The sequence below is a fragment of the Rhinoraja longicauda genome, chromosome 19 (genome assembly GCF_053455715.1).
Source record: "Rhinoraja longicauda isolate Sanriku21f chromosome 19, sRhiLon1.1, whole genome shotgun sequence".
Taxonomy (NCBI): Eukaryota; Metazoa; Chordata; class Chondrichthyes; order Rajiformes; family Arhynchobatidae; genus Rhinoraja; species Rhinoraja longicauda.
The window spans coordinates 20,319,872-20,334,166 of record NC_135971.1 but is presented as its reverse complement, the minus strand read 5'-3'; the positions used below and the strand labels follow the sequence as shown (position 1 = coordinate 20,334,166).

The following is a 14,295-nucleotide window of genomic DNA, read 5'->3' as shown; positions in this document are numbered from 1 at the left end:
TGTGCCGAGATTGAGTCTTTAGCAATATTCTTTTATTTCCCCCGTTGCTTAAGGGGTTGGACAAGCTAGATGCAGGAAGATTGTTCCCGATGTTGTAAAGTCCAGAACAAGGGGTCACAGTTGAAGGATAAGGGGGAAGTCTTTTAGGACCGAGATGAGAACGTTTTTTTTCACACAGAGAGGGGTGAATCTGTGGAATTCTCTGCCACAGAAGGTCGTTGAGGCCAGTTCATTGGCTATATTTAAGAGGGAGTTGGATGTGGCCCTTGTGGCTAAAGGGATCAGGGGGTATGGAGAGAAGGCAGGTACCGGATATTGAGTTGGATGATCAGCCATGATCATATTGAATGGCGGTGCAGGCTCGAAGGCACGAACGGCCTACTCCTGCACCTATTTTCTATGTTGTATGTTTCTATGCTGGTCTAAATTCTATATTTGTGCAACAAAACAACACACTCGACGAACGAACACCGTCGGATCGCATCTGGGCGAGGGGGGGGGGGTTGATATCGACATTTCGGGTGTGTCTCTACCTCACGGCTGGTTTGTTATCACTAATTTGGTTTAGGTTAGTTTACAGATAAACGCGGAAATAGGCCCTGCGGCCCACCGAGTCCGGACCGACCAGCGATCCCTGCACAATAACACTATCCTACACACACTCGGGATAATTTACACATATACCAACCAAATTAACCTGTAAACCTCCACGTCTCTGGAGTGCGGGAGGAAACCGAAAATCTCGGCAAAAATAATCCACGCAGGTCTCGGGGAGAACGTACAAAGTCCGGACAGGCAGACCCGTAGTCAGGATCGAACCCGGGTCTCTGGCGCAGTAAGGCAGCTACTCTGCCGCCACGCCACCGTGTCCCCCTAATCTGGGCGGTACATTTTAATAGGTCTTTTACCAAATGAACCCGACGTTGGATCAATACGATTCTTTGGCTGCTAACCTATTCACCTCGTCTGAAGAAGGGTCTCGACCCGAAATGTCACCCATTCCTTCTCTCCAGAGATGCTGCCTGTCCCGCTGAGTTACTCCAGCTTTTTGTGTCTACCCTCGATTTAAATCAGCATCTGCAGTTCTTTCCGACACATGTATTGATCTTTTTCTACCTCGAGGGGGAAGTCACGCATGTGTGAAATGTCTTACCAGTTCTTACTCCTTAATTACTGCAACAACAAAAAAGACCAACTGTTCTCTACTTTACCAAGTCATGTTTATTTTTAAATCTGGTACAATAAAAGTTAGTAACTGTCTCTCTCGTAGAAGCACACAGTTGGAATAGTTTCGTTTGTTTATGGTCCCGGGTACGCAGGTACAGTGAAAAGCTTTTGTTGCGCGCTAACCAGTCAGCGGAAAGACAATACATGATTACAATCGAGCCGTCCACAGTGTGCAGACACACGGAAAGGGAATAACGTTCACTGCAAGGTTAAGCCAGTATAGACCGATCAAGGATAGTCCGAGGGTCACCAACGAGGTCAAGTCAAGTCAAGTCAATTTTATTTGTATAGCACATTTAAAAACAACCCACGTTGACCAAAGTGCTGTACATTTGATTAGGTTCCAATAGAAAAAAAAATGAAAACATACAGTAGTACGCAAACAGTTCACAGCGCCTCCTCAATGAGCCTCAAACGCTAGGGAGTAGAAATATGTTTTGAGCCTGGACTTAAAGGAGTCGATGGAGGGGGCAGTTCTGATCGGGAGAGGGATGCTGTTCCACAGTCTAGGAGCTGCAACCGCAAAAGCGCGGTCACCCCTGAGTTTAAGCCTAGACCGTGGGATAGTGAATAGCCCCAAGTCGGCCGATCTGAGGGACCTGGAGTTAGAGAGGGGGGTTAGAAGATTTTTGATGTAGGGGGGGGAGTGTCCATTTAGGGCTTTATACGTGAGGTAGATAGTAGTTCAGCACTGCTCTCTGGTTGTGGTAGGATGGTTCAGTTAGGAAGAAACTATCACTGAAACTGGAAGTGTGTTTTCATATTACTGTACCTTTTGCCCGATGGCAGAGGGAGGAGATGGGAGGAGAGGGGAGAAGGGAAGAGAGGGGAGAGAGGAGGATAGGGGATGGGGGGGGGGGGACTCCCTATACTCTAATGGGCAATTTGGAGAGTCCAATTATCCCACAAAATATTTAGGTTGAGGAAGGAAACGCAAGCGGTCACATGGAGATCAGCTTATCCTGCCATCGTGTTTGTCACGAACATTGGGGCAAGAACATTGAGCTCCGGCGCCAAGTTCTAAGCTCTAAGTTCTAAGTACAGGACATGGGGTTAATTATCACAACGTTTGAGAAACATTTAGACAGGTGCATGGATAGGACAGGTTTGGAGGAATATGGGCCAAATGCAGGCAGGTGGGACTCGTGTAGATGGACCGTGTTAGCCACTGTGAGCAAGCTTGGCTGAAGGGAACCCCTCAGGTTCCTCTTAAATCTTTCCCCCTCCCCGCGACCCCCACGCACAGAGCAGAGAAGGGGGCTGTGAGCAGGGCGCTCATCTGCGCTCTAAACTTGCTCTGGGTGAGCGCGTACACACAGCTGTTTGTGCAGGAACCGAGGCACTTCAGCAGCATCGCCACCTGCACGGCCGCGTACAGCGAGCGGGGGCCGCGGAACATCACCGTCCCGTTCAGCCCGACCCAGGCGTGGATCACCGTGATGGGAACGGCCAGAGCCACGAAGCTCCCGGAGACCGCGAAGAGCAGGGCGACCGACGCCCTCCGGCTCCTGACCTCTGGATCTTCGCCCCCCTCCCCCCGCCGAGGGCCCTTCAGGGCCAGCCGGGACCTGCTGGCCCCCAGGATGTGCGTGGCGGTAAGCGAATTCAGCAGCAGCAGGACGGGGATGGGGAGGAAGGTGTTGAGTAGGTTGGTGGCCCAGCGATGGACGGACCACAGCGGGGATTCCAGGTCACCCGGCACAGGGCAGCAACCGTAGTCGGCGCGGTTCACGGTGTAACAGGGCCGGTAGCGGAGAGGCAAGGGCGCGTTGATCAACACGCTGACCATTCCTACCGCCGCCAGCACCATGGCCGCCGTTCTCTCGGTGCAGTACGTGCGCCTCAGCTTCTGGCAACAGATAGCCACGAAACGGTCACACGTGAAGGATACGGTGAACCAGGTGCTGAGCTGGAAACTGAAGCCTTGCAGGTAGGCACTGAGCCGGCACACGGGCGTGTAGCGGAGCGGAGACCCGGGGACGTGGTACCTGAAAGGAACGAAACGCCGGAGTGACTCAGCGGGTCAGGCAGCGTCTCTGGGGTGAGAAATAGACACAAAACGCTGGAGTAACTCAGCGGGTCAGGCAGCGTCTCTGGGGGGAGAAATATACAGAAAACGTTGGAGTAACGCAGCGGGTCAGGCAGCATCTAGAGACGCTGGAGTAACCAAGCGGGTCAGCACGGTGGCGCAGCGGTAGAGTTGCCGCATCAAAGCGCCAGAGACCCGGGTTCGATCCTGACCACGGCTGCTCTCTGTGCGGAGATTGTCCGTTCTCCCCGTGACCGCGTTGTTTTTCCCCGGGTGCTCCGGTTTCCTTCCACTTTTATAAACATACAAAAGGGGGGGGGGGGGGGGATTTTACAGAAGCCAATTAACCAACGAACCTGCACGTCTTTGGAGTGTGGGAGGAAACCGGAGCATCCGGAGAAAACCCACGCAGGTCACGGGGAGAACGTACAAACGCCACACAGTCACACCGAGGTCAGAGTCGAACCCGGTTCTACAGTGCTGTGCGGGAAATTGCAGAGGGGAGGCGTGGGAAGAGATGGGGTGGTCTGGGGCAGAATGGAGTGGGCTTTGGAGGAGGTTAGTGAAAGGTAACCTAAAATTGGAGACTTCAATATTCATACCGTTGGGTTGATGAGATGCTGTTCCTCCAGTTTGCGCTGGGCCTCACTCTGGCAATGGAGGAGGCCCAGGACAGAAAGGCCAGTGTGGGAAAGGGAAGGGGGGTTAAAATGGTTAACAACCGGGAGATCCGGCAGGCCTTGGCGAACCGAGCGCAAGTGTTCGTCGAAATAGTCGCCTAGTCTACGCTTTGTCTTGCCGATGTACAGGAGGCCACATCGGGAACTGGTATATCTCCCGGTTGCCAAACACTTCAACTCCCCCTCCCATTCCCACACTGACCTTTCTGTCCTGGGCCCCCTCCAGTGTCAGAGTGAGGCCCAGCGCAAATTGGAGGAACAGCACCTCATATTTCGTTTGGGCAGCTTACATTCCAGCTTGACTTCTCTAACTTCAAATAACCCTTGCATTCCCTCTCTCTCCATCCCATCCCTTTCCCAGTTCTAGGATCAGTCTGACTGCCCTCTTAGTTACATTTTGTCTCTGTTTGCTTCGTTGTCACCTTCCCTGAGCTAACAATGGTCTATTCTACTTTCCCCTTGATCAGAACACCACATGAGATGCTTCTTCCCTGTGGCTATCCAACTGTGCAACTCCTCCCCCTTCTGTCATGGGGTAGACTGACTCCCCTCCCTCCACCCCCCCACCCCACTCCCCCCCCAATCTTTGCACATCCCCAATCCTTTCCACTCATCACTTTAACTTCATGTTTCATGTATCTTGTGCTTTATGACAGTTGGCAGATCAATTTCCCTCCTGGGACAAATAACGTTCTATCGTATCGTATCATATCGTGGCAGCATCCCCTTTCACAGCTGACCCTTTCATATCTCTGTATCTCCCTCTCTCCTGAGTCTCAGTCTGAGGAAGGGTCTCGACCCGAAACGTCACCCACCCCTTCCATCCGCAGATGCTGCCTGTCCCGCTGAGTTACTCCAGAATTTCATGTCTGTCCTCGGAATAAACTGCATCTGCAGTTTCTTCCTACACGTGCAGTAGATGAGGTTGAAGCGGGTATCCAGTAGGTACCTGAGTATCTGGCTGACTATGACGTTGAAGACCAAAACCATGAGATCACCTATCGCCATGGCCATCATGTAGCAGGTGATGTCTTTGGAGAGACCGCACTTTCCCCGAAACAGGATCACCAAGGACATCAAGTTAGCTGCAAGGAAACACAAAAGTGTGAGAAGTAAGAGGGAAATGGGATAGAGGCGCAGCGATCTTCATCTGTAGTTTATTGTAATCCATTGAACCAGAATTTTAGCAGTCCTGAACTACTATCTACCTCATTGGTGACCCTCGGACTATTTTTGATCGGACCTTGCTGGCTTTACCTTACACTAAACGCTATTCCCTTATCAGGTATCTGTGCACTGTAAATGGCTCGATTGTAATCACGTGATGCCTTTCCGCTGACTGTACTTTTCACTGTACCTCAGTACACGTAACTATGAACTAAACGGAACTGAACTGAATACGACAATGAAAGGCCCAGACAGAGTGAATGCGGGGAGGATGTTTCCACGGGTGGGAGAGTCTTGGACCAGAGGGCACAGCCTCAGAATTCCGGACGTTCCTTTGGAAAGATGGGGAGGAATCTCTTCAGTCAGAGGGCGGTGAATCTGTGGAATTCAATAGACAATAGACAATAGACAATAGGTGCAGGAGTAGGCCATTCAACCCTTCGAGCCAGCACCGCCATTCAATGCGATCATGGCTGATCGCTCTCAATCAGTATCTCGTTCCTGCCTTCTCCCCATACCCCCTCACTCCGCTATCCTTAAGAGCTCTATCCAGCTCTCTCTTGAAAGCATCCAACGAACTGGCCTCCACTGCCTTCTGAGGCAGAGAATTCCACACCTTCACCACTCTCTGATTGAAAAGGTTCTTCCTCATCTCCGTTCTAAATGGCCTACCCCTTATTCTTAAACTGTGGCCCCTTGTTCTGGACTCCTCCAACATTGGGAACATGTTTCCTGCCTCTAATGTGTCCAATCCCCTAATTATCTTATATGTTTCGATAAGATCCCCCCTCATCCTTCTAAATTCCAGTGTTTACAAGCATAATTGCTCCAGCCTTTCAACATACGACAGTCCCGCCATTCCGGGAATTAACCTAGTGAACCTACGCTGCACGCCCTCAATAGCAAGAATATCCTTCCTCAAAATTGGAGACCAAAACTGCACACAGTACTCCAGGTGCGGTCTCACCAGGGCCCGGTACAACTGCAGAAGGACCTCTTTGCTCCTATATTCAACTCCTCTTGTTATGAAGGCCAACATTCCATTGGCTTTCTTCACTGCCTGCTGTACCTGCATGCTTCCTTTCAGTGACTGATGCACTAGGACACCCAGATCTCGTTGAACATCCCCTCTTCCTAACTCGACACCATTCAGATAATAATCTGCCTTTCTATTCTTACTTCCAAAGTGAATAACCTCACACTTATCTACATTAAACTGTATCTGCCATGTATCCGCCCACTCACACAACCTGTCCAAGTCACACCTCGTATAATAGAGGGGGATAACGTTGCTAATCTATTTATTAACAACATTAAAGGGAGGGTCTATTTCTCTATCTTTCTTATTTCTTTTCTGTTTTTATACCTGGACTATGGAGGGGAGCACACTGAAATACGGCAGAAGGTAAATACCGGAAGGGGTATCAAGGTAAGGAAAAATGAAAAAAAAAGGAAAAGGGAAAAAAAAAGAAGAAAAAAAAGGAATGAATTGGATAACACATTAAAAATTTTAAGCTATAATGTGAATGGGTTAAATGGACCGATAAAAAGGAAGAGAATTTTAACAGATGAAAAAATTGGAAGTAGATATAGCTTTCTTGCAAGAAAGACATCTAACGGAAAAAGAGCATCAAAAGTTAAAGAGAGATTGGGTAGGAAGTATGGTCGCATCTTCTTTTAACTCAAAAGCAAGAGGGGTTGCTATCCTATTTAAGAAAAAGCTACCAATTAAGATACAAAATATTGTAAGTGACCCAGTAGGCAGATTTGTAATGGTACATTGTCAAATTTTCTCAGAATTGTGGACCTTAATGAATATATATTCACCAAATATAGATGATGAGAAGTTTGTGCAGGGTGCATTTTTAAATCTGGCGGAAGCACATGAAAATATATTGATAGGGGGAGATTTCAATTTTTGTTTAGATCCAGTAATGGATAGATCATCAAGGACAACGACAAGGACAAGAGCAGCGAAGACAACCTTGAATTTAATGGAAATTTTAAATTTAATAGATGTTTGGAGGAAAAGCCATCCCAGGGAAAGAGACTACTCCTTCTATTCCAATAGACATGATACATATTCTAGAATAGATCTATTTTTGATTTCAGCTCAATTAAGGGGTAGAATAATACAAATAGATTACAAGGCTAGATTGTTATCGGATCACTCACCATTATTAATGAAAATTACGATGCCAGATAAAGAACAGTCAGTCTATAGACTATAGTCTATAGTCAACTCTTTACTATTGAAAAGGCAAGACTTTTGTGATTTTATTCGAGGACAAATTGAATTATTTTTGGAAACAAATTTAAATTCAGTTGATGATAAATTTATTGTATGGGATGCAATGAAGGCTTATTTGAGAGGCCAAATTATAAGCTACTCATCTAAGATAAAGAAAGACTATAGGAAGGAATCTGAAAGATTAGAAAAAGAAATCACCGTATTAGAAAAAGACTTACAGAAAACTTCTTCAGATACGAAAAAAACACAACTTGGAAATAAAAAATTTCAATACAATACTTTACATACTTACAGAACAGAAAAACTAATATTACGTACTAACCAAAGATATTATGAATTAGGAGAAAGAGCGCACAAGGTATTGGCATGGCAACTGAAAGAAGAACAAATATCAAGAACAATAAATTCAATTAGAACAGATCAAAACATTATTACTTATAAACCTAGAGAAATCAATGAGGTATTTAAGCAATTCTACACTAATCTGTACCATTCTGAATCTGAAAAGGATGAAATTAAGATAAATAATTTTTTATCCAAGATACAATTACCAACAATCTCTAATGAGGGGCAGATGGGATTAAATGCCTCCTTTACTTTGAGAGAGGTGGAGGAAGTATTATATTCTTTACCAAGTAATAAATCTCCAGGGGAAGATGGTTTCCCGCCTGAGTTCTATAAAAAAATTAAAGATTTGTTGTTACCAGTATTTATGGAAGTGATACATCAAGCGAAAAAAACCTACATTACCAGAATCCTACTCACTGGCAATTATAACCGTAATTTAAAAAAAGGGAAAGACCCTTTAAATGCATCTTCTTATAGACCAATATCATTGTTGAATGCAGATTATAAAATAGTTGCTAAACTTTTGGCAAGGAGATTGGCAGAATATTTACAGAAGCTGGTTAAAGAGGACCAAACTGGATTTGTCAGAAAAAGGAAAATATCTGATAATGTAGCAAGATTTATAAGTATTTTACATTTAGCACAGAAAAGAAAGGAATTGAGCATAGCAGTTGCTTTAGATGCTGAAAAGGCGTTTGACAGGTTAGAATGGAATTTTTTATTTAAAGTATTAGAGAAGTACGGATTAGGAAATGGTTTCATTAACTGGGTAAAAGCTCAAAATGGCGGCGCTGCCCTAGCAGCTGCGGCTCACCTGCGGTCCATTTGTCTTTGTGTTTTTGTTGGGTTTTTTTGTGTCTTAATTGTAGTTGTGATGTGGTGTTTTTGTGTTTGTGTACTATGTGTGTATGTGGGGGGGGGGGGGAGGGGGAACTGTAACGTTGTAAATATGTGTCCTTTCCGAACGGAGACCCGACCTTTGTTTTCTGGGCCGTGTCTCCGTTCCTGCTGCGGCCTACCATCGGCCCAACTCTTGGAGCTGGCGGCCTCCAGGGCTCTGGTTCGCAGAGCCCGCGGATCGGACTTACCACCACCGGAGCCGGCCGTCCTTGGAGGCTGCGGGAGCGGCTGCTACTCGCCTTAGGCTCGGGCCGCGTGGATGCCGACATCGGGAGCTCCGGCAGCGGCAGCGGGTTCGCCCGCCCCGGATCGCGGGGCTTGGGTCGAGGACATTTCACCGTCCGGCGCGGCCTAAGATATGCCGCGGGATATTTCTCTGCTGGGCGGGGGCTTCAATGTCGGGAGCCACGACCGCCCCGACGTGCAGCAACAGCGGCAGCAGCAGCGTGTTCGCCCGCCCCGGATCGGACTTATCATCGGCGGAGCCGGCCGTCTTCGGAGGCTCCGGGAGCGGCTGCGACTCGTCTTGGGCTTGGCCCGCTGTGGACCGTCCGGTGCGGCCTGCAACCACAACAACCTGACTGCGGGCGAGGACAGCAGGAGAAGGGAAAGACATTGTGGCCTTCCATCACAGTGAGGAGAGGACTGGAAGAGACTCACTGTGATGGATGTTTCTTTGATGGATGTTTCTTTTTTGTGTGTTTTTGCGGTTGGGTAATTTGAATGCCTATTTAATGCTTTTATTGTTGGACTGTGTTTTTGGGGGATTTGGGGTTGGGTAATTTGAATGCCTATTTAATGCTTTTATTGTTGGACTGTGTTTTGGGGGTTTTTTGGGGTTGTGTAATTTTAATGCTTATTTAATGCTTTTATTGTTGGACTGTGGGTGACTGAATTTCGTCCAATATTGGATGACAAATAAAGCTATCTTGAATCTTGAATCTTGAATCTTGAATCCTTATAAACAACCTAAAGCCAAAGTGGTGACAAATGGCCAATCTTCTCAATCATTTAATTTGGAAAGATCTAGTAGACAGGGATGTCCCTTGTCACCGGCTTTATTTGTATTGGCCATTGAACCTCTGGCAGAGCTAATAAGATCAGATTTAGACATTGAAGGATTTAAAGTGAATCAGGAAAATCACAAAATTACTTTATTTGCAGATGATGTTTTACTTTGTCTTACTAGACCATTGGAATCCTTAAGAAAATTATATTTCAGACTGGAAGAATATGGGAAAGTATCAGGATATAAAATTAATAAAGATAAAACTGAAATAATGCCTCTTTCTGAAGGTAATTATGATCAATGTAAAAGAGAAAGTCAATTTAAATGGCAAAAAGAAGGCATGAAGTACTTAGGGGTTAAAGTATATAATAAGTTTATTTAACTAAATTAAATTAAATGTATAAACTAAATTATAAACCACTAATTAAAAAAATTGAGGGGGACTTGAAGAAATGGATGAATCTTCCAATTATATTGCTAGGGAGAGTGAACTGTATTAAGATGAATATTTTTCCGAGGTTACAGTATTTATTTCAAACACTGCCTATACCTTTACCAAATAATTTTTTTCAAGAATTGAATAAAATTGTGAGAAATTTTCTTTGGAAAGGTAAAATGCCAAGAGTGTCTATGGAAAAATTAACATGGAAATTTGAATTAGGTGGACTGCAATTAACAAAATTTAAAAATTACTATCTAGCAGCACAAATGAGTTTTATTTCATCCTTTTATCAAGAGGGTGGAAAAACAGCATGGGTTAAAATTGAAATGGATAAAATAAAAGAACTATGCCCAGAAGAATTTATCTATAAATGGGAAGCGAAGCTATTAGTTAAGGATCAAGAGTCACCTTTGCTAAGACATTTAATTAATACTAGCAAAGAGGGCCCGTTGGGCCCGTCCCCACACCCCCCATTTTCTCATCCCCCAGCCCCACACTCTTAGCATCTGTTAATGGCCCGGGGGGGGGGGGGGGGGGGGGCGGGGGAGCGGATGAGTGAAAGGTCCGGGGGGTGGGGGGGTGCGGGGGAGCGCATTAGTGAAAGGTCCGGGTGGGAGGAGGGGGGTATACCGGGGAGACTGTCCCGTTGGGCCCGTCCCCACCCCACCCCCATTTTTTCATCCCCCATCCCCACACTCTTAGCATCAGTTAAAGGGCCGGGGGGGGGTGGGGGGGGTGGGGAGCGCATCAGTGAAAGGTCCTGGGTTGGGGTGATAGCGGGGAGATGGTCCCCGGGTGTGTGAGAGAGGAGAGAAGCAAGGGGAGAGAGGAGAGGTGAGCCCATGCGCACAGACGCGCAGCAGCGCCACGCTGAAAGCCTTCAATAAATCAGCAGGAGGGGGGTTGCGCGAGTTTTTTGACGTCACACGCTGAAGGCAATTGAAAAAACGGCTGGGTTTTTAATTTTTTTACTAAAACCTCTGTAACTTAAAAAGTACGCGACCGAATCAAATAAAAAAATCATTTTCCAGCAGCGTTCAGCGTGGTGATTAAGGCGCTACAGTTGACCGTTTTTGCCGTAATCAGCCGAATCAGTGAAATATATATACAAGTGAGGAGATGCCGCGCATGCGTACTGAGCACAGCCGAACAACAGCGCCCCCTAAAAACCTTCAATAAACCAGGGGGGCAGCGCTTTAAAACCTCTGTAACTTCAGAAATATGCGACGGGGGGAGGGATAGGGGAGGGGGAGGGGAGGGGGAAGGGGGGGAGGGAGAGGGGAGGGAGGGGGGTAGGGGGGGGAGGGGGTGGGAGGGGGAGGGGAGGGGGAAGGGGGAGGGAGGGGGACCTCCCCTTTTCCCAGTATCCCCATTTCCCCCACCACCAAGCCCCCTCCGGACGACCCCTGTTGTCCCGCTCCCCATTCCCCATTATCAGACCCCGCCACTATTCTCTCTCCCCCAGACACACTCTTACTCTCCCCCCTTTCCCCAGCACACCCCTTTCCTCTACTCTCTCTTGCCCCCAGCACCAACAGGTCCCGGGGGGGGGGGGGGGCGGGGGAGCGCATCAGTGAAAGGTCCGAGGGGGGGGGGATAGCGGGGAGAGGGTCTCCCGGTTGTGGGAGAGAAGAGAGAAGCAAGGGGAGAGGAGAGGTGAGCCCATACGCACAGACGCACAGCAGCGCCACGCTGAAAGCCTTCAAAAAATCAGTAGGAGGGGGGTTGCGCAAGCTTTTTTACGTCACACGCTGAAGGCAATTGAAAAAAACGGCTGATTTTTTATATTTTTTACTAAAACCTCTGTACCTTAACAAATACGCGACCGAATCAAATAAAAAAAACATTTTCCAGCAGCGTTCAGCGTGGGTGATTAAGGCGGTGCAAACATCGTGGCGCTACGGTTCACCGTTTTTGCCGAAATCAGCCGAAATAACTGAGAGAAAAAATATATTTACTTTTAAACCTCCTGTAACTTAAAAAATAAACGACCGAATTAATAAAAACGTCATTTTCGGCAAGCGTCCAGCGGTGTGATTAGGCGGTGCGAGATAGAAGATAGAAGATAGATAGAAGATAGATAGATATATATTGTTGTTGAAAACAGTTAAAGCTAATGATAAAAGATTTTTAAAAGGTTGGACAGAGTAGATGCAGGGAAAACGTCCCCGATATTGGGGAGTCCAGAACCAGGGGTCACAGTTTAAGAATAAGGGGTAGGCCATTTAGGACTGAGATGAGGAAAAAACCTTCTCACTCAGAGAGTTGCGAATCTGTGGAATTCTCAGCCACAGAAGGCAGTGGAGGCCAGTTCACTGTATGTTTTCAAGAGAAAGTTAGATTTAGCTCTTAGGGCAAAAGGAATCAAGGAATATGTTGAGTAAACAGGAACGGGGAACTGATTTTAGATGATCAGCCATGATCATATGGAAAAGGTGGAGCTGGCTCGAGGGGCCGAATTGCCTAGTTCTATATCTATTTTTCTATGTTTCTATGTTTTCCGTGAAACCTCATGGAGGTCTCGATGGTAGGGAAAATGAATATGTAAAAACAGGTACCAACTGGCAGATTGTTTTAATGTAGTGACTAGACCAAGTGGACCCATTGGGCCCAAACTTCCCCTGCATTGGTGCAGCACCCTCCCCCCTCCCCCTCACTCCCATCTCCCCTCCCCATTCTAGCCCCCACCCGCTCCCCATTCTCCCTCCCTCCCCTCCTCCCCCCTCCCTCCTCCCCTCCCCCTTCCGCCTCACTCCCTCCTCCCCTCCTTCCTCCCCTCCCTGCACACCCTCCCCTTCCCCCCTCCCACCCTACCCCTCCCCTTCCCCTCTCCCTTCCCCTCCCACTCCTCCTCCCCCACTCCATCCCCCTCAACCCCCCTTATCCTCCCTCCCCTCCATCCCTACCCCGCCCTCCCCCCTCCCTCCACCCCTACCCTCTCTCACTCCCTCCCCGTCCGTGGGGGGCGGGGGAGCGCATCAGTGAAAGGTCCGAGGGGGGGGGGGGATAGCGGGGAGAGGGTCTCCCGGTTGTGGGAGAGAAGAGAGAAGCAAGGGGAGAGAGGAGAGGTGAGCCCCATACGCACAGACGCACAGCAGCGCCACGCTGAAAGCCTTCAATAAATCAGTAAGAGGGGGGGGTGTGCGCGAGCTTTTTGACGTCACACGCTGAAGGCAATTGAAAAAACGGCTGATTTTTAATTTTTTTTACTAAACCTGTGTACCTTAACAAATACGCGACCGAATCAAATAAAAAAACATTTTCCAGCAGCGGTCAGCGTGCTGATTAAGGCGGTGCAAAAATCGTGGCGCTACGGTTCACCGTTTTTGCCGAATTCAGCCGAAATAACTGAGAGAAAAAAATATATTTACTTTTAAACCTCTGTAACTTAAAAAATAAACGACCGAATTAAATAAAAACGTCATTTTCGGCAAGCGTCCAGCGGTGTGATTAGGCGGTGCGAGATAGATAGAAGATAGATAGAGATAGATAGATATATATTGTTGTTGAAACAGTTAAAGCTAATGATAAAAGATTTTTAAAAGGTTGGACAGGTTTACCGTTTTGCCGTAATCAGCGAAATCACAGATACATACATAACATATATTCACGAGATCTGACTTTTAATAAGATAGACTAGCACAAGTGTGCCCGTTGGGCCCGTCCTCGTAGGGTTTCCATTGTAACCGGAGGGGAGTGGGGGGGAGGGAAGGGGGAGGGAGGGAGGAGGGGAGGGGGAGGGAGGGGGGGAGGGGAGGGGGGAAGGGGGAGGAGGGTGGAGGGAGGGGGGTAGGGGGAGGGGGGAGGAGGGGGGAGGGAGGAGGGGAGGGGAGGGGGGAGGGAGAGAGGATGGAGGGGGGTAAGGAGGGGAAAGGGGGAGGGGAGGGGCCTCCCCTTTTCCCAGTACCCCGCTTTCCCCGTTGGGCCCGTCCTCGTAGGGTTTCCATTGTAACCGGGAGGAGGGGAGGGAGGGAAGGGGGAGGGAGGGAGGAGGGAGGTGTGGAGGGAGGGAGAGGGGGAGGGGAGGGGGGAGGGGGGAGGGAGAGGGGAGGGAGGTGGGTAGGGGGGGGGAGGGAGGGGGGGGAGGGGAGGGGGGGGGGAGGGGGGGAAGGGGGAGGGAGGGGGGACCTCCCCTTTTCCCAGTAGCCCTCTTTCCCCATTGGGCCCGTCCTCGTAGGGTTTCCATTGTAACCGGGAGGGGAGTGGGGGGAGGGAAGGGAGGAGGGAGGTGTGGAGGGGGGA

General features: G+C 48.3%; 1 protein-coding gene across 1 annotated transcript in view; it reads right to left on the bottom strand.

Moving 5' to 3' along the window:
* Window positions 1-2,425: 2,425 nt before the first annotated feature.
* LOC144602880 (putative G-protein coupled receptor 139) overlaps window positions 2,426-14,295 on the bottom strand; it is a 21,667-nt gene continuing 9,797 nt past the window's right edge. Inside the window, exons 2-3 of the mRNA XM_078416002.1 lie at window positions 4,886-5,021; window positions 2,426-3,215 (exon numbers count right to left, since the gene is read on the bottom strand). Of these exons, the coding sequence (XP_078272128.1) occupies window positions 2,426-3,215; window positions 4,886-5,021 (926 nt within the window). The remainder of the gene's footprint in view (window positions 3,216-4,885; window positions 5,022-14,295) is intronic.